At 47.1% G+C, this 18,686-nt stretch overlaps 1 protein-coding gene across 1 annotated transcript in view; it reads left to right on the top strand.

The window, feature by feature from the left end:
- Nucleotides 1-18,686, top strand: part of LOC119956489 (mRNA decay activator protein ZFP36L1-like) — a 44,908-nt gene that overhangs the window by 10,224 nt on the left and 15,998 nt on the right. The window contains exon 2 of the mRNA XM_038783773.1: nucleotides 7,275-7,469. Coding sequence (XP_038639701.1) covers nucleotides 7,422-7,469 — 48 coding nt within the window. The 5' untranslated portion in view covers nucleotides 7,275-7,421. The remainder of the gene's footprint in view (nucleotides 1-7,274; nucleotides 7,470-18,686) is intronic.

Raw genomic sequence — 18,686 nt, 5'->3', positions numbered from 1 at the left:
AACGATCCATTGTGCAGGATATCACTGAGATCCATTGTGTAGGAGATCACTGAGATCCATTGTGTAGAAGGTCAATGAGTTCCAGTGTGTAGAAGGTCAATAAGATCCATAGTATTGAGAGTCACTGAAATCCATTGTGTCGGAGGTCAATGTCATCCATTGTGTAGGAGGTCAATGAGATCCATAGTGCTGAGGGTCACTGAGATCCATTGTGTCAGATTCACAGATCCATTGTGTAGGAGATGACTGAGGTCCGTTGTGTAGAAGGTCATTGAGATCCATTATGTACGAGGTCACGGAGATCCATTGTGCAGCAGGTCACTGAGATCCATTGTCTCAAGGATCACTGAATTGCTTCTGCAGGAGGTCACTGCGATCCATTGCGCAGAAAGTCACTAAGTTCCATTGCCCCGGAGGTCACTATGATCTGCTGTGTCTGTAGCCACTGAGATCCATTGTGCAGAAGGACACTGAGATCCATTATGTAGGAGGTCACTTAGATCCATTGTGCAGCAGGTCACTGAGATCCACTGTCACGATGGTCACTGAGATCCATTGTGTGGGAGGTCAGTGAGATCCATTGTGTATGAGGACAATGCGTTCCATTGTGTTGGAGGTCACTGAGACCTATTGTCAGATTCACAGATCCATTGTGTGGGAGGTAACTGAGATCCATGATGTATGAGGGCCATGAGATCCACTGTGTCGGAGACCACTGAGATCCATTGTGTCGCGGGTCACTGAGATACATTGTGTTGGAGGTCTTCAGATCTATAGTGTTGAGGGTCACTGGGATACATTGTGTCAGATTCACAGATCTATTGTGTCAGAGGTCACGAAGATCCATTGTCCCGAAGGTCACTGAGTAGCTTGTGCAGGAGGGCACTAAAATCCATTGTGTAGTAGGTCACTGAGATCCATGGTGTAGGAGGTCACTGAAATCCATTGTACAGGAGGTCACTGAGAGCCATTGTGCAGGATGTCACTAAGATCCATTGTGTCCGAGGTCACTGAGGTCCATTGTGTCGAGGGACACTGAGATTCATTGTGTAGTAGGTCAGTGATCCATAGTGCAGGAGGTCACTGAGATCCATTGTGTAAGAGGTCACTGAGATCCATTGTGTTGGAGGTCACTGGGGCCCATTTTGTAGGAGGACATCGGGATCCATTATGTAAGAGGTTACTGAGATCCATTATGTACGAAGTCACTGCGAACCATTGTGTAGAAGGTCACTGCAATCCATTGTGTAGAAGGTCACTGCGATCCATTGTGAAGAAGGTCACTGAGATCCATTATGTAGGAGGTCACTGAGATCCATTATGTAGGAAGTCACAGGTCCATTGTGCAGTAGGTCATTGAGATCCATTGTGAAGGAGATCGCTGAGATCCATTGTGAAGGAGATCGCTGAGATCCATTGTGTAGGTGGTCACTGAGATCCATTGTGTAGGAGGTCACTGAGATCCATTGTGTAGGTGGTCACTGAGATCCATTGTGTAGGAGGTCACAGATTCATTGTGTAGGTGGTCACTGTGATCCATTGTGTCTGAGGTCACTGAGATTCATTGTGTAGGAGGTCAGTGATCCATAGTACAGTAGGTCACTGAGATCCATTGTGTAGGTGGTCATTGAGATCCATTGTGTAGGTGGTCACTGTGATCCATTGTGTCTGAGGTCACTGAGATTCATTGTGTAGGAGGTCAGTGATCCATAGTACAGTAGGTCACTGAGATCCATTGTGTAGGAGGTCTCTGAGATCCATTGTGCAGATAGTCACTGAGATCCACTGTGTAGGAGGTCACTGAGATCCAGATCCATTGTGCAGGAGATCACTGAGATCCATTGTGTACGAGGTCACTGAGACCCATGCTGTAGGAGGTCACTGAGATCCATTGTGTAGGTCTCTGAAATCCATTGTGCAGATAGTCACTGAGATTCATTGTGTAGGATGTCACTGAGATGCATTGTGCAGGAGGTCACTGAGAGCCATTGTGTAGGAGGTCTCTGAGATCTATTGTGCAGATAGTCACTGAGATCCACTGTGTAGGAGGTCACTGAGACCCATTCTGTAGGAGGTCAATGAGATCCATTGTGTAGGTCTCTGAAATCCATTGTGCAGATAGTCACTGAGATTCATTGTGTAGGATATCACTGAGATGCATTGTGCAGGAGATCACTGAGATCCATTGTGTACGAGGTCACTGTGTTATATTGTGTCGAGGGTCCTGAGGTTCATTGTGTAGTAGGTCAGTGATCCATAGTACAGTAGGTCACTGAGATCCATTGTGTAGGAGGTCAGTGATCCATAGTACAGTAGGTCACTGAGATCCATTGTGTAGGAGGTCTCTGAGATCCATTGTGCAGATAGTCACTGAGATCCACTGTGTAGGAGGTCACTGAGATCCAGATCCATTGTGCAGGAGATCACTGAGATCCATTGTGTACGAGGTCACTGAGACCCATGCTGTAGGAGGTCACTGAGATCCATTGTGTAGGTCTCTGAAATCCATTGTGCAGATAGTCACTGAGATTCATTGTGTAGGCTATCACTGAGATGCATTGTGCAGGAGGTCACTGAGAGCCATTGTGTAGGAGGTCTCTGAGATCTATTGTGCAGATAGTCACTGAGATCCACTGTGTAGGAGGTCACTGAGACCCATGCTGTAGGAGGTCACTGAGATCCATTGTGTAGGTCTCTGAAATCCATTGTGCAGATAGTCACTGAGATTCATTGTGTAGGATATCACTGAGATGCATTGTGCAGGAGATCACTGAGATCCATTGTGTACGAGGTCACTGCGTTATATTGTGTCAAGGGTCCTGAGGTTCATTGTGTAGTAGGTCAGTGATCCATAGTACAGTAGGTCACTGAGATCCATTGTGTAGGAGGTCTCTGAGATCCATGGTGTAGGAGGTCACTGAGATCCATTGTGTTCGAGATCACGGGATCCATTGTGCAGGGGTTCACAGTGATCTATTGTGTAGAAAGTCACTGAGATCTATTGTACAGGAGGTCACTGAGATCCATTGTGCGGGAGGTCGCTGAGATTCATTGTGTTGGTGGTCACTGAGATCCATTGTGTAGGAGATCACTGAGATCCATTGTGTGGGAGGTCACTGAGAGCCATTGTGTAGGAGGTCTCTGAGATCTATTGTGCAGATAGTCACTGAGATCCACTGTGTAGGAGGTCACTGAGATCCATTGTGTAGGTCTCTGAAATCCATTGTGCAGATAGTCACTGAGATTCATTGTGTAGGATATCACTGAAATGCATTGTGCATGAGATCACTGAGAACCATTGTGCAGGATTCAGTGAGGTCCATTGTGTACGAGGTCACTGAGTTATATTGTGTCGAGGGTCACTGAGATTCATTGTGTAGTAGGTCAGTGATCCATAGTACAGTAGGTCACTGAGATCCATTGTGTAGGAGATCACTGAGATCCATTGTGTAGGAGGTCACTGAGATCCATTGTGTTCGAGATCACGGGATCCATTGTGTAGTAGGTCACTGAGACCCATTGTGTCGAAGGTCACGGAGATCCATTGTGCAGGGGCTCACTGAGATCCATTGTATAGGAGGTCACTGAGATCCATTGTGTGGGAGGTCACTGAGATATATTGTGCAGGAGGGAACTGAGATCCATTGTGCAGCAGGTCACCAAGATCCATTGAGTTTGAGGTTAGTGAGATCCATTGTGTTGGAGGTCAGTGAGATCCATTGTCAGATTCACAGATCCATTCTGTAGTAGGTAACTGAGATCCATTGTGTCGGAGGACACTGAGATGCATTGTGTCGAGGGTCACTGGGATACGTTGTGTGAAATTCACAGATCCATTGTGTAGGAAGTCACTGAGATCCATTGTGTAGCCGGTCACTGATATCCACTGTGTTGGAGGTCAATCAGATCTACACAATGGATCTCAGTGACCTCCTACACAATGGATCTCAGTGACCACCTACACAATGGATCTCAGTGACCTCCCACACAATGGATCTCAGTGACCTCCTGCACAATGGATCTCAGTGACCACGTATACAATGGATCTCAGTGATCTCCTACACAATGTATATCAGTGACCTACTGTACTATGGATCACTGACCTACTACACAATGAATCTCAGCGACCTCCTACACAATGGATCTCAGTAACCACCTACACAATGGATCTCAGTGACCTCCTACACAATGGATCTCAGTGATCTCCTACACAATGTATATCAGTGACCTACTGTACTATGGATCACTGACCTACTACACAATGAATCTCAGCGACCTCCTACACAATGGATCTCAGTAACCACCTACACAATGGATCTCAGTGACCTCCTACACAATGGATCTCAGTGATCTCCTACACAATGTATATCAGTGACCTACTGCACAATGGACCTGTGACTTCATACACAATAGATCTCAGTGACCTCCTACACAATGGATCTCAGTAACCACCTACACAATGGATCTCAGTGACCACGTACATAATGGATCTCAGTGACTTCCTACATAATGGATCTCAGTGACCTCTTACAGAATGGATACCGATGTCCTCCTACAAAATGGGCCCCAGTGACCTCCAACACAATGGATCTCAGTGACCTCTTACGCAATGGATCTCAGTGACCTCCTGCACTATGGATCACTGGCCTACTACACAATGAATCTCAGTGTCCCTCGACACAATGGGCCTCAGTGACCTCGTACACAATGGATCTTAGTGACATCCTGCACAATGGCTCTCAGTGACCTCCTGTACAATGGATCAGTGAGCTCCTACACCATGGATCTCAGTGACCTCCTGTACAATGGATTTCAGTGACCTCCTACACCATGGATCTCAGTGACCTACTACACAATGGATTTTAGTGCCCTCCTGCGCAAACTACTCAGTGACCTTCAGACAATGGATCTTCGTGACCTCCAACACAATAGATCTGTGAATCTGACACAATGTATCCCAGTGACCCTCAACACTAGGTGGTCACTGAGATCCATTGTGTAGGAGGTCACTGTGAACCATTGTGTAGGAGGTCACTGAGATCCACTGTGCAGCAGGTCACAGAGATCCATTGTGTAGGAGGTCATGGAGATCCATTGTGTAGGAGGTCACTGTGATCCATTGTGTAGGAGGTCACTGAGATCCACTGTGCAGCAGGTCACAGAGATCCATTGTGTAGGAGGTCATGGAGATCTATTGTGCAGGATCTCACTGAGATCTGTTGTATCGGACGTCACTAAGATCTATTGAGTGAGAGTTCATTGAGATCATTGTGTTGTAGGTCACAGATGCATTGTATAGGAGGTCACTGAGATCCATTCTGCACGCAGTCACTGAGATCCATTCTGCACGCGGTCACTGTGCAGTTCTACGCTCCATTGTGTAGGTCACTGAGATCCATTGTTCTGGGAGGTCCCTGAGATCCATTGTATCGGACATCACTGGGATCCATTGTGTAGGATTACACGGGGATCCATTTTGTAGGTCACTGAGATCCATTGTATAGGAGGTCACCGAGATCCATTGTGCAGCAGGTCACAGATATCCGTTGTCTCGAGGGTCACTGAATTGCTTCTGCAGGAGGTCACAGAGATCCATTGTGCCGGAGGTAAATGAGATCCATTGTGTAGGAGGTCACTGAGATCCATTGTGTAGGAGGTAACTGAGACCTGTTGTATAGGAGGTCACTGAGATCTATTGTGTGGGAGGTCACGGAGATATATTGTGTCGGAGGCACAGATTCATTGTGTGGGAGGTCACTGAGATCCATTGTGTAGGAGGTCACTGAGATCCATTGTGCAGCAGGTCATTGAGATCCATTGTGTAGGAGGTCACTGAGATCTGTTGTATAGGACGTCACTGAGATCTATTATGTGGGATTTTACTGAGATCATCGTGTAGTAGGTCACAGATGCATTGTGTAGGTCACTGAGATCTGTTGTGTAGGAGGTCACAGATTCATTGTCTAGTAGGTCACTGATCCATTGTGTAGGAGGTCAGTGAGATCCAATGTGTAGGAGGTCACTGATCTATTGTAGGAGGTCACCGTGATGTATAGTTCAGAAGAGAGATCACTGATTTAAATCTATAATGTATGGCATCGCTGGGATCCACTGTGTCGGAGATCACTGTGATCTGTTGTGTAGGAGTTCAAGGTGTCTCCCAGTTCAAACCAAAAGTAGACACTACAATTAAATCAGAGGGACATTTCACCCAAAGGTTTAGAATTGTGAAATAACTCAGGATGGCCTTTGTCCAGACTTTGTAAGTAGGATTGAGGTAATTAGGGGTTACAATTTGTACTAGGGGGAGCATGCAATCAAGCCCACCCTGCCAAGGAATACATGCTAAACCCCCGGATACATAAATAATTGGTTGGGGGCCTGTGGTTTCTTTAATCAGACACAGGGAATCCACACCGAGTAAAATAATAAAAAAGGTTTTATTTACACAAACGTTATGTTCTCTTACCCGGTAGCTCCCCACCTGGTTTCTCTCTGGGTCTGTGACTTATTGGCCGACCTTTTATACATGAGTTAATTGAGATACCCTGCCCCTAGCACGGGAGCTCATACTCCGCAAGGTGCACAGGGCAGACAACCCTTAGGTTCCGTGCAAGATATCACATTTTCCCGTTGGCCTCCACAGCAGGAAATGCTCCTCATCCCAGCCCCTGCCATTGGGCCTAGTCCCAGATGGGAGAATTCCGACTAACATCTCTTACTCTGCAGCACTCTCTCAGTATTACCTCGGTCAGCCTGGATTTGTTGTTCAGGTCTCACTGATACTCGCTTGTGACTGAGTATGTGAGGTGAGCATGCTTTAGTCTATTAACAAGTTCCTTGGAGCTATCTGGGATCCAGGATGTACACAACAAACACTTACCTCGTCCATGTTCCGCTTCCTCCTGCCAAGGTATTAGTTGAGGTTATACATTCTGTTGAGAGTTAATTGCAGGAATAGCTCCTGGGCTGATATGGGCCTTGAATCTGAACTCAGCGCTCCCCCAATCTTGTCCCCTCAGTGCTCCACTGAACAGCTGAGGAGAGCGCATGTTTGGAACATAGCCTCTGAATAGACACAGTAAATGGAGCGGGTGGACTCAGCCTTGTGTCACAGCACCACCAATGGAGAGAGTCAAGCACTGCAATGAACAATCTCACTCAAAGCTCTAAAATGATCAGCACTAAAATAGCAGGCCCTGGAGGCTAAATGCACTCCTTCCTCTTCAGTCTGGACACCTCATACCTACACAGTGACTCTTATTCTATTTCAGAGTACAGTGATCCCTCGAGGGTTCAGCACAGTGCAGAGAAGGGACAGGGTGGGGAAGCAAGTTACCATGCCACAGCGAGTTGTGGCGTTGTTAAGGATTCAAAGAGGCTACGCTGTCCCTTAAGAGCCTCGGAAGCTCAGACCACGAATGGCCCAGAACAAAAAAAAAAGAGGGAACTGCAAACAAAACTGCAAGGTACTTTTTAACTTTCTGAACATATCAGTATGATGCAACCAGTGTCTAAAATTAGACCTTGTTTCTTCTGTGGCCTCTACCTCGACTGAACTTTACTCTGTAATCTCAGTAAAACTCTGTGACGCACCGACACCTTCAAGCACCTGTGAATTGATATGTCTATACTGAGAAAAGTGCCTTTGCATTTCTCTTTTCCCCACCATCCCAACTCCATTTTCCTCTCCTGAAGGCAGGGGTGCATTTTCCCATGGTGCTACTCCTGTCTATTTTTATGTCTGTGAGTGTGTGTATCTCTGTGTGTGAGTGTCTGTGTATGTCTACATGTGCCTGTGTATGTCTACATGTCTGTTCATGTATGTGCGTCGATGTGTGTGTGCGTATTTGTGCATCTGTGTGTGTGTGTATGTGTGGGCCTGTGTATACCTGTATGTGTCTGTGTGTGTGCCTCCATGTCTGTTTATGTATGTGTCTATGTCTGTGTGCGTGTGTATGGATGTGTGTGTGCCTGTGTGTGTCTTTGTCTGTGTGTGCTTGTGCCTGTGTCTATGTCAGTGAATGTGTGTGTCCTTGCCTATGTGTCGGTCTGTGTTTCCTTTTTGTGAGTGCACAGTCAGGCTATTCGACTGTGTTGGGCATCATGGCCAATGTTTAATCTTCTACATATGCGACCTTGCAAGCAAGGGTTGGTTGGTACGGGGGCTGGGGCGGGCGGAAGAATTGAGAGGAGCGGGGAATTGCGTGGAAGAGGTTTAAAGAGTCAGATAGCAATCAATAAAAGGAAACCCCATCCCCCACGCAGACCCCAGCCTTCTCCAGCTCAGGAGCATTGAGGTCAGCTGGAGCACACTAGCTGCTATCTGACTGGGAGCAGCTGAGCGTCGGCCTTGTCAGGGACATTATGGTTTGCTTGACTTTGTCCCGCACCGGGCATTCTTTCAACCCGTTGGGAAAGTGGTCTTCACCTTTCAGTTCAAAAGGAATAGAGGAATGTTCACATCTGTGCTGTACTGTTCTATTCTATAAAACTGATTCGTAAACTCAGGAATCGGGCTGGGGTCATTGAAAGCCCACGATTGGCAGATTTACAAGAAGGCATCAGGGAACCTCAGGATTAGAGCAGCATGGAGCAATCGAGGAAGAGGCCAATTTCCCCAGGAATCCTTCTCCTCATTTGCCGGAACATCAACAAAGAATGCGGGGAGATCCTGCAAAAACAGTGTGAATGGGATTTTCAAAGCAATGCTGCCTCACAAATGCCAGGGATCCGGGTTCAATACTGACCTCGGGTGACTGTGTAGAGATTCTCCCCGTATCTATGTGCAGGTTAGGTGGATCGGCCATGCTTAAATTGCCCCTTCATGTCCAAAAGGGTAGGTAGGGTTATTGGGTTAGGGAAATGGGACAGGGTCGGTGCAGGATCTGATGGACCGAATGGCCTCCCACAGCACTGTAGAGATTCTATGATTCTAACATTGGCTGCCGCTCACTGGTACAGGCAACACCAGTAAAGGCCACAGGTACCAGCTCCAAGTACATGAATAAAATGCCATTTACCCTTCCTTAGTTTAATCCTCCATGTCATAGCACTTTGCTTTTCAATTTATCCCTGTATCGATGTATTGGTTATTCAGCAGGGTAAGGATTCTCCACAGTGCAACAGTACTGAATTTCTGCTGATCCGGCTTTGCAAGAATTACTCCCTGTGTATCTGTAGAGTCTCTGTTTATTCAGCAGGATGAGGATTACTCCCTGTGAAACTGTATAGAGTCTCGGCGTGCAATCGTAGACCTCATTGCACCCGACTCGGTGACGCGATGAAAGATGAAAGGGATTTACGACGCTTAGGACGCCACACAAGATCTTTTTCAAAAAAGAGCCCCGTTTAATAATGGGGTCGCTCATAGGGCTGCAGGTGCCGATAAACACCCTACTATTAAACGTGCCCAAAACTCTGTTTCTTTTTTCTTAAATCGCACCCTCTGTTTATTCAGCAGGGTACGGTTTACTCCCTGTATAACTGTACAGAGTCTACGTTTATTCAGCAGGGTCAGGGTTACTCCCTGTCTAACAGTATAGAGTCTACGTTTATTCAGCAGGGTAAGGGTTACTCCCTGTCTAACAGTACAGAGTCTACGTTTATTCAGCAGGGTAAGGGTTACTCCCTGTCTAACAGTACAGAGTCTACGTTTATTCAGTAGGGTCAGGGTTACTCCCTGTCCAACAGTACAGAGTCTACGTTTATTCAGCAGGGTCAGGGTTACTCCCTGTCTAACAGTACAGAGTCTACTTTTATTCAGCAGGGTCAGGGTTATTCCCTGTCTAACAGTACAGAGTCTACGTTTATTCAGCAGTACTCCCTGTCTAACAGTACAGAGTCTACGTTTATTCAGCAGGGTCAGGGTTATTCCCTGTCTAACAGTACAGAGTCTACGTTTATTCAGCAGGGTAAGGGTTACTCCCTGTCTAACAGTACAGAGTCTACGTTTATTCAGCAGGGTCAGGGTTACTCCCTGTCTAACAGTACAGAGTCTACGTTTATTCAGCAGTACTCCCTGTCTAACAGTACAGAGTCTACGTTTATTCAGCAGGGTAAGGGTTACTCCCTGTCTAACAGTACAGAGTCTACGTTTATTCAGCAGGGTCAGGGTTACTCCCTGTCTAACAGTACAGAGTCTACGTTTATTCAGCAGGGTAAGGGTTACTCCCTGTCTAACAGTACAGAGTCTATGTTTATTCAGCAGGGTCAGGGTTACTCCCTGTCTAACAGTACAGAGTCTACTTTTATTCAGCAGGGTCAGGGTTATTCCCTGTCTAACAGTACAGAGTCTACGTTTATTCAGCAGTACTCCCTGTCTAACAGTACAGAGTCTACGTTTATTCAGCAGGGTCAGGGTTATTCCCTGTCTAACAGTACAGAGTCTACGTTTATTCAGCAGGGTAAGGGTTACTCCCTGTTTAACAGTACAGAGTCTACATTTATTCAGCAGGGTCAGGGTTACTCCCTGTCTAACAGTACAGAGTCTACGTTTATTCAGCAGTACTCCCTGTCTAACAGTACAGAGTCTACGTTTATTCAGCAGGGTAAGGGTTACTCCCTGTCTAACAGTACAGAGTCTACGTTTATTCAGCAGGGTCAGGGTTACTCCCTGTCTAACAGTACAGAGTCTACGTTTATTCAGCAGGGTAAGGGTTACTCCCTGTCTAACAGTACAGAGTCTACGTTTATTCAGCAGGGTAAGGGTTACTCCCTGTCTAACAGTACAGAGTCTACGTTTATTCAGCAGGGTCAGGGTTACTCCCTGTCTAACAGTACAGAGTCTACGTTTATTCAGCAGTACTCCCTGTCTAACAGTACAGAGTCTACGTTTATTCAGCAGGGTCAGGGTTATTCCCTGTCTAACAGTACAGAGTCTACGTTTATTCAGCAGGGTAAGGGTTACTCCCTGTCTAACAGTACAGAGTCTACGTTTATTCAGCAGGGTCAGGGTTACTCCCTGTCTAACAGTACAGAGTCTACGTTTATTCAGCAGGGTCAGGGTTACTCCCTGTCTAACAGTACAGAGTCTACGTTTATTCAGCAGGGTCAGGGTTATTCCCTGTCTAACAGTACAGAGTCTACGTTTATTCAGCAGTACTCCCTGTCTAACAGTACAGAGTCTACGTTTATTCAGCAGGGTCAGGGTTATTCCCTGTCTAACAGTACAGAGTCTACGTTTATTCAGCAGGGTAAGGGTTACTCCCTGTCTAACAGTACAGAGTCTACGTTTATTCAGCAGGGTCAGGGTTACTCCCTGTCTAACAGTACAGAGTCTACGTTTATTCAGCAGTACTCCCTGTCTAACAGTACAGAGTCTACGTTTATTCAGCAGGGTAAGGGTTACTCCCTGTCTAACAGTACAGAGTCTACGTTTATTCAGCAGGGTCAGGGTTACTCCCTGTCTAACAGTACAGAGTCTACGTTTATTCAGCAGGGTAAGGGTTACTCCCTGTCTAACAGTACAGAGTCTATGTTTATTCAGCAGGGTCAGGGTTACTCCCTGTCTAACAGTACAGAGTCTACTTTTATTCAGCAGGGTCAGGGTTATTCCCTGTCTAACAGTACAGAGTCTACGTTTATTCAGCAGTACTCCCTGTCTAACAGTACAGAGTCTACGTTTATTCAGCAGGGTCAGGGTTATTCCCTGTCTAACAGTACAGAGTCTACGTTTATTCAGCAGGGTAAGGGTTACTCCCTGTTTAACAGTACAGAGTCTACATTTATTCAGCAGGGTCAGGGTTACTCCCTGTCTAACAGTACAGAGTCTACGTTTATTCAGCAGTACTCCCTGTCTAACAGTACAGAGTCTACGTTTATTCAGCAGGGTAAGGGTTACTCCCTGTCTAACAGTACAGAGTCTACGTTTATTCAGCAGGGTCAGGGTTACTCCCTGTCTAACAGTACAGAGTCTACGTTTATTCAGCAGGGTAAGGGTTACTCCCTGTCTAACAGTACAGAGTCTACGTTTATTCAGCAGGGTAAGGGTTACTCCCTGTCTAACAGTACAGAGTCTACGTTTATTCAGCAGGGTCAGGGTTACTCCCTGTCTAACAGTACAGAGTCTACGTTTATTCAGCAGTACTCCCTGTCTAACAGTACAGAGTCTACGTTTATTCAGCAGGGTCAGGGTTATTCCCTGTCTAACAGTACAGAGTCTACGTTTATTCAGCAGGGTAAGGGTTACTCCCTGTCTAACAGTACAGAGTCTACGTTTATTCAGCAGGGTCAGGGTTACTCCCTGTCTAACAGTACAGAGTCTACGTTTATTCAGCAGGGTCAGGGTTACTCCCTGTCTAACAGTACAGAGTCTACGTTTATTCAGCAGGGTCAGGGTTATTCCCTGTCTAACAGTACAGAGTCTACGTTTATTCAGCAGGGTAAGGGTTACTCCCTGTCTAACAGTACAGAGTCTACGTTTATTCAGCAGGGTCAGGGTTACTCCCTGTCTAACAGTACAGAGTCTACGTTTATTCAGCAGGGTAAGGGTTACTTCCCGTGTTATTATTTATTTGTTATTTTCTCTGGTTTTATTGAATCTGCCTGTTATCACTCTCCTGTGGTCACAATGGACCCTGAAAAGAGCCAAATTCTGAATCCCGAGTTGAATATTACTAATCAGGTTCCAGAGGAGTCTGGAGATGGAAGTAATTAAATTAATTGATTTACTGCAACAGCATTTGCTGACCAACACCATTAGGTGTCTAGGCTGTCTCAAAGTGGCTTGATGCAGGCCCCCAACTGCTGACAATTCATTTGTTCTGGAAAATCTGAGCATGTCTGGTTTATGTCACTCATTGCTGTGTATTACCAGTTTATTTAAATTTGTTTGCAAAAGTTTCTTTCGAATGGGCTATATTATCCTCCGGGGAATCGTCTTGGCAACAGGGCTAGCCAACAAGTGGGCCTGAGACACGTAGCTCTGTGTGCTAGCTGACAGTTGTTCCATGGCAGCCAGCGAGTTGATGAAAAAGGATGGTTGACTGGCTGGCAGGTGAACTATAGGAAGCAAAGACTCGACCAGCTTCAAGTTCTATTCGCTACGAGAGAGGGCTTTGGTTACATTGCAGGGAGAGCAGACTGAGCCAAGATAAGCTACTCACTGCTCAGAGTAGGTTCCGAGTGTCTTAGCAAGACCTCCCCCCACCCTCACAGCTTCAGCCATGAGGGATGGGGGAGGTACAGGGGCAATTGCTCTCTGGGGCCTCCTTCCCGACTGCTATCCCGTGACTGCCCCAGTGGAAAATGTGGATGAGTTGAGGGCAGGATTGGGCTCAGATTATGTGAAGCTGCCCACAGTCGAATAGCTGATCCAGAAGCACAGAGAACATGTGCCAAACAGCAGGTGTAGCACTGCGAACCAGAGAGGGGTCAGCACCTTCAGGGCAAGGGATGGGGGTGGTAGCGGATTTTAAAATATATTTGTATGTAGCTTGTGCCAAGTAGAGTGCCTCATGTCAGGAAATAAATTGGCTGGTTTAAGGGATATGCTTTAATCCACCGCACCGCCCAGTCCCCAATGCGTGGAGATGAGAGATTTGTCACATCTGCCTGCTCTGCATTTTAGTCTATATCCCAGAGGCAAAAGGTGAATGTCTGAACTCAGTCCACCCTTTTAATCTATCTCCCCATGGAACAAATTCCAGATATTCTGCTGAAGCTCACAGGAACCTTCCACCAGAAGCTCACCAACACATGATTTACAACACTGAGTAGGAGGTATTTCTGGTGGGCTGAATGGGGGGGGGGGGGAGAGCGGACAATAAGTACCCTCACCCTCACCAATAAAAGGGGACCTGAATGTGAGATGTCCTCTTTAAATGGGCTCCCTGGCAGTCAGATCACTTGTTGAAAAGCAGTCCTGATAGTGAGATTCACATTCATCATAAGTACTCCCACAAAAGGTGTTCTGATAGCGAAACCGTCTTTTGAGAGGATTCCTGATGGGTAGCTTCCCTCTTGACAAAGGGGTTGATGGATGGCCTGCTTAAAAAGGATTCTGACGATAACATTTACTGTCATAGACTTTCTGGTGGTCAGTATTGGCCTCACACCTCGGCCATATCAGAGTCAATCACATTGCTGTGGGTCTGGAGTCACATTTAGGCCAGACCAGGTAAAGATGGCAAATTTCCTTCCCTAAAGCGTATTAGTGAACCAGGTGTTTCTTTACACCAAGCAACATGGTCACCATTACTGGAACGCGTTTATCAATTCCAGATTATTCAACTGAATTTAAATTCCACCAGTTTCTGTGGTGGGATCTGAACCCGTGTCCTCTGAACTGGGACCTGAAGATTACTAGTCCAGTAACATTACAACTATGCCACCATCTCCCCACGTGTGACTGCATGTGGATGTGGGTGTGTATTGGAGAGGGGGGTTTGAATGTGTGTGTATGTGAGGGGGGGGGGGGGGGGTGTGATTATGTGTGCGTGGGTTTGTGGGTGTGTGTGGGTTTGTGTGTGTGTGTGGGTTTGTGTGTATGTGGGTTTGTGTGTGGGGGGATGTATGCGTGTGGGCTTCTGTGGGCGTGCGGTTGTATGTGTGGGTGTCTGTGTGGGTGTGTGCGGATGGGTGTTTTTTTTGTGGGAAATGTGTGAGTTCGTACATGTGGATGCATGGATTTGTGTGGGTGGGTTTGAGTGGGTGTGAGTTTTTGTTGTGTGGGTTTGTGTACGGGGTATGTGTGGAGGTGGATTTGTGTGTATGTGGGTGTTCGTGAGGGGTTGTGTGTGTATGTGTGGTGTGTGTGTGTATGTGTGGAGGGAGGTTTGTGTTGGTGTGTGGGTTGTGTGAGTGTCTGTTTTGGAGGGGACACCACGGTGGTGCAGTGGTTAGCACTGCTGCCTCACAGCGCCGAGGACCCGGGTTCGATCCCGGCCCTGGGTCACTGTCCGTGTGGAGATTGCACATTCTCCCCGTGTTTGCGTGAGTCTCACCCCCACAACCCAAAGATGTGCAGGATAGGTGGATTTGCCACGCTAAATTGCCCCTCAATTGGATTTTTTTTTTAATGGGAAAGCTGTGTGTGGGTCTGTATGTGGGGGGTTTATCTGCGTGTGGGGGGGTTGTCTGTGTGTGTGGGTTGTCTGTGCATTTGTTTTTTAGAACAGTACAGCACAGAACAGGCCCTTCGGCCCTCGATGTTGTGCCGAGCAATGATCACCCTACTCAAGCCCACGTATCCACCCTATACCAGTAACCCAACAACCCCCCATTAACCTTATTTTTTAGGACACTAAGGGCAATTTAGCCTGGCCAATCCACCTAACCCGCACATCTTTGGACTGTGGGAGGAAACCGGAGCACCCGGAGAAAACCCACGCACACACGGGGAGGACGTGCAGACTCCACACAGACAGTGACCCAGCCGGGAATCGAACCTGGGACCCTGGAGCTGTGAAGCATTGATGCTAACCACCGTGCTACCGTGCTGCCCCGTTGGTGTGTATGGGTTGTCTGTGTGTGGGTGTGTGTGTGGGGGGGGTTGTCTGTGCGTAGGTGTGTATGTGGGGGGGGTGTCTGTGCGTGGGTGTGTATGTGGGGAGGTTGACTGTGTGTGGGTGTGTATGTGGGGGGGGTTGTCTGTGTGTGGGTGTGTATGTGGGGGGGGGTTGTCTGTGCGTGGGTGTGTATGTGCGTGGGAGTGTATGTGGAGGGGGTTGTCTGTGCGTGGGTGTGTATGTGGGGGGGTGTCTGTGTGTGGGTTTGTCTGTGCATGGGTGTGTATGTGGGGGGTGTTGTCTGTGTGTGGGGGGTTATCTGTGTGTGGGTGTGTATGGGCAGTGGTTGTCTGTGTGTGTGGGTTGTCTGTGTGTGGGGGTGGTTGTCTGTGTGGGTTGACTGTGTGTGGGGGGGGGGTTTGTCTGTGTGTGGGTGTGTATGGGTGGGGTTGTCTGTTTGTGAGGGTGTGTTGGACCGGGGGGGGGGTTAATTAAAATAGCCGGCTCAGGTTCGACCATTGTGTTTCCCCGCTCTTGAATCTGAGGCTGAAATTTTCTGTCCCTCTCGCTGTGTGGTATCTTCCGGTCCCGTCGAGGTCAATGGATGTTTGAATGGCTCGCCGGATCCACCGCGGGGGAACCGGCATGGCAAACCTGGAAAAGTCCGGCCAAAGTCTGCTGGCACAGACTGGGCTGCACATTGGAGCTGATTTCAACTCTGGGTAAGTGGGTGGGTTTTCAACAGCTTAAAATCTCGCCCAAAGTCTGGCTTAGTTAAATATAGGATGGTTGGCCTGAGCCTGGAGTGCTGAACACTGGCCGGGAGGGGCCAGGAGGGGAGGAGGAAGTGTTGGCTGGCAGCCCACAATGTTCAGGGCGGGTAAGCAGGACATTGGCTGTGACTTGGTGCAGTTCCACCCTAACAATCAGAGACAGGAAAGAAAGTTGTATTTTTCTGTTCTCCCCTGAGTGAGAGCAGCTGGATAGCTGATGTGAGTTGGTTTCTAAACACATTCTCCACTCCCAACCCCCAAAACCTCCCCTCCCCTCACACCAGCAGCACCCTGAACTGCCAAAACAATTACACCCTCAACAAGACTGTGACAGACTCAACACTAAGATTGGAAAGCTCACAATGTTTTTAATTCAAATTATTCGATGCGGGCTCCCCTCACTTTCAGCCTGCTGTGGGAGAATCAGGGGTTTGGAGACTGGGGAAAGGCAGGCATTCTTTCAGCTCTGTTCCTTTCTGCCCTGTCACATGGTTTCATTTAGAACAAGGCCCGAGTTCAAATAACAAGTGACTGAGCTGCCAGACTGCTGCTCTATGGCTGACCTATTTGAACAAGATTTTTAAGCTTGTTTAATCCAACAATCACCCCTTTCTTGTGCAATAGCTTTCCTGGGAAGTTTTTGATTTGGATCTAAAATTTGATGTCTAACTGTCCTTCCTTTCTCTGAAGGAGCTGACTCCTAGTTCGGGGTGAACGGGATCCCCGCCATCTCCAGACAATGTTGGCACTGGCACCCTGTTCTGTTCCCATATGAACGTTACAGACACAGATTCCACACACTCCCCCCCCCCCCCCCCGCCTCAGGATTACAGGAGATCTGTTCCTTCTCATCTGACCGACACCAGTGCCCTTTCCCCTTGTCTCCCACCAGCCCCAACGTAGAGGTACTAAAGATAACTCTAACCCCAACAGAGCTGAACTGGCTGAGGTCCAGCTTATCAGCGTAGGCCGAGAACAGAGCCTGGGACTTTCCTGGGGAGCATGGCCCAGTACCTCTGGTTGCAGGCGGGGCTCCAATTTCAAGGGCAGCAGCCTTCACCTATACTTTCTTCGGGTCCTGCTTCCTGCACTCCACTCACAAAATGAAGAAGTGAAATCTGCTTGTTTCCAAGTCTGAGATTATTTAAATCAGTTGATTATTTTTCTTGCCTTCTTCCTCTTTCTTTGCCGACTCCCTAGAGTCCATGACAGCCAGTAGCTCCTTCCAGGCCTGAACAGCTCAAACCAGACAGGGGGAGGGGTCTCAGGGTTGTGAAAGGGCATGGCCCGTACCCATGGTTGACTCCCATCCAAACTCTAAGGTTACCAATCCTCCTGGATTGCCTCGGCGTCGCCAGGAATTGAAGCTGATATATAGCAAGAAACTACAAGCAAAATCACTGGGACATCAAAAAATAATTACCTATTTTTCATTCACATTGAAATTTCTTTTGCTTATTAGTCACAAAGGTATTGGAGGTGGGAAGAAAGACTCTTTCACTGTGTCAATAATCATCCAAATATTTAAGCCTGATCGCAGACTCACTCTCAAAGAGGGGTCACCAGAGAGTGATCGAGTGCAGGAACACAGAGGCACAGAGGCCAGTTAACTTTCCCTAATTGTCACGCTGTCGCAGATGAGCTTCACTCAGTGGAAAGATTGGAATCAATCCAGATTCCTGTATTTCTCTACCAGCTAGATCAGTGGTTCTCAACCTTTTTTAACCCATGGACCCCTTTTCCTCTTAATTTTTTTTTGTGGACCCCCATAGTGAGTAATTAAGAAAAAAATGCAGATTTATTCAATGAGATCCCTGTGGTTGATGCTGCTCAGCGAGTTTTTTTATATTCGGCTCCATCGAGGTCAATGATAGTCGAAGATCACCCTTTTTCACAATGTCGAGTCTATTACGAGCTTTTGATAATAAGTGAAAAACACGACTAAATCCTGATTCAACAAGGTAAGATTATGGAAAAGCTATAACGTAGAGCTGTGCTTTATCCCAGAGTAGTGGGTACTTTTTAGCAGTGTCATTTGTTTTCCATATATTATGCTTCCCATCTTTGAATTTTGCGTGCAATATTTCATCACATTGTAATTCAATGAGGGTCTCCTGTAAAGAAATGTTATTCATAACTTGAGTTAGGATGAAAAATCTGAAAGAAAAATAGTTTGAATCGAACTATGAACTTTATTAAACATATGAAAACTGCGTTCCAGGTAAAGCAAGGCATATTCTCTTCACCCATAAATTTATGAATCCCAAGGGAGATTAGTGGGACAATTAGGGCCACAGCAAATGCACCTTTTTGGTTCTGAGCCCCTTCAGCCCTCAAGGTAAATTAGATAGATTATAATCTCTCTTTGACCTTTGTCAGTGCGAGAGAGAGAGAGAGAGAGAGAGAGAGAGAAAGGTGAATATTCATCATGAAAACAAACATCTAAGGTCGCTGCCTGCTACCT

The sequence above is a fragment of the Scyliorhinus canicula genome, chromosome 2 (assembly GCF_902713615.1).
Source record: "Scyliorhinus canicula chromosome 2, sScyCan1.1, whole genome shotgun sequence".
Taxonomy (NCBI): Eukaryota; Metazoa; Chordata; class Chondrichthyes; order Carcharhiniformes; family Scyliorhinidae; genus Scyliorhinus; species Scyliorhinus canicula.
Note: the sequence above shows the minus strand (reverse complement) of the source record. Positions and strands in the feature narration are given on the sequence as shown.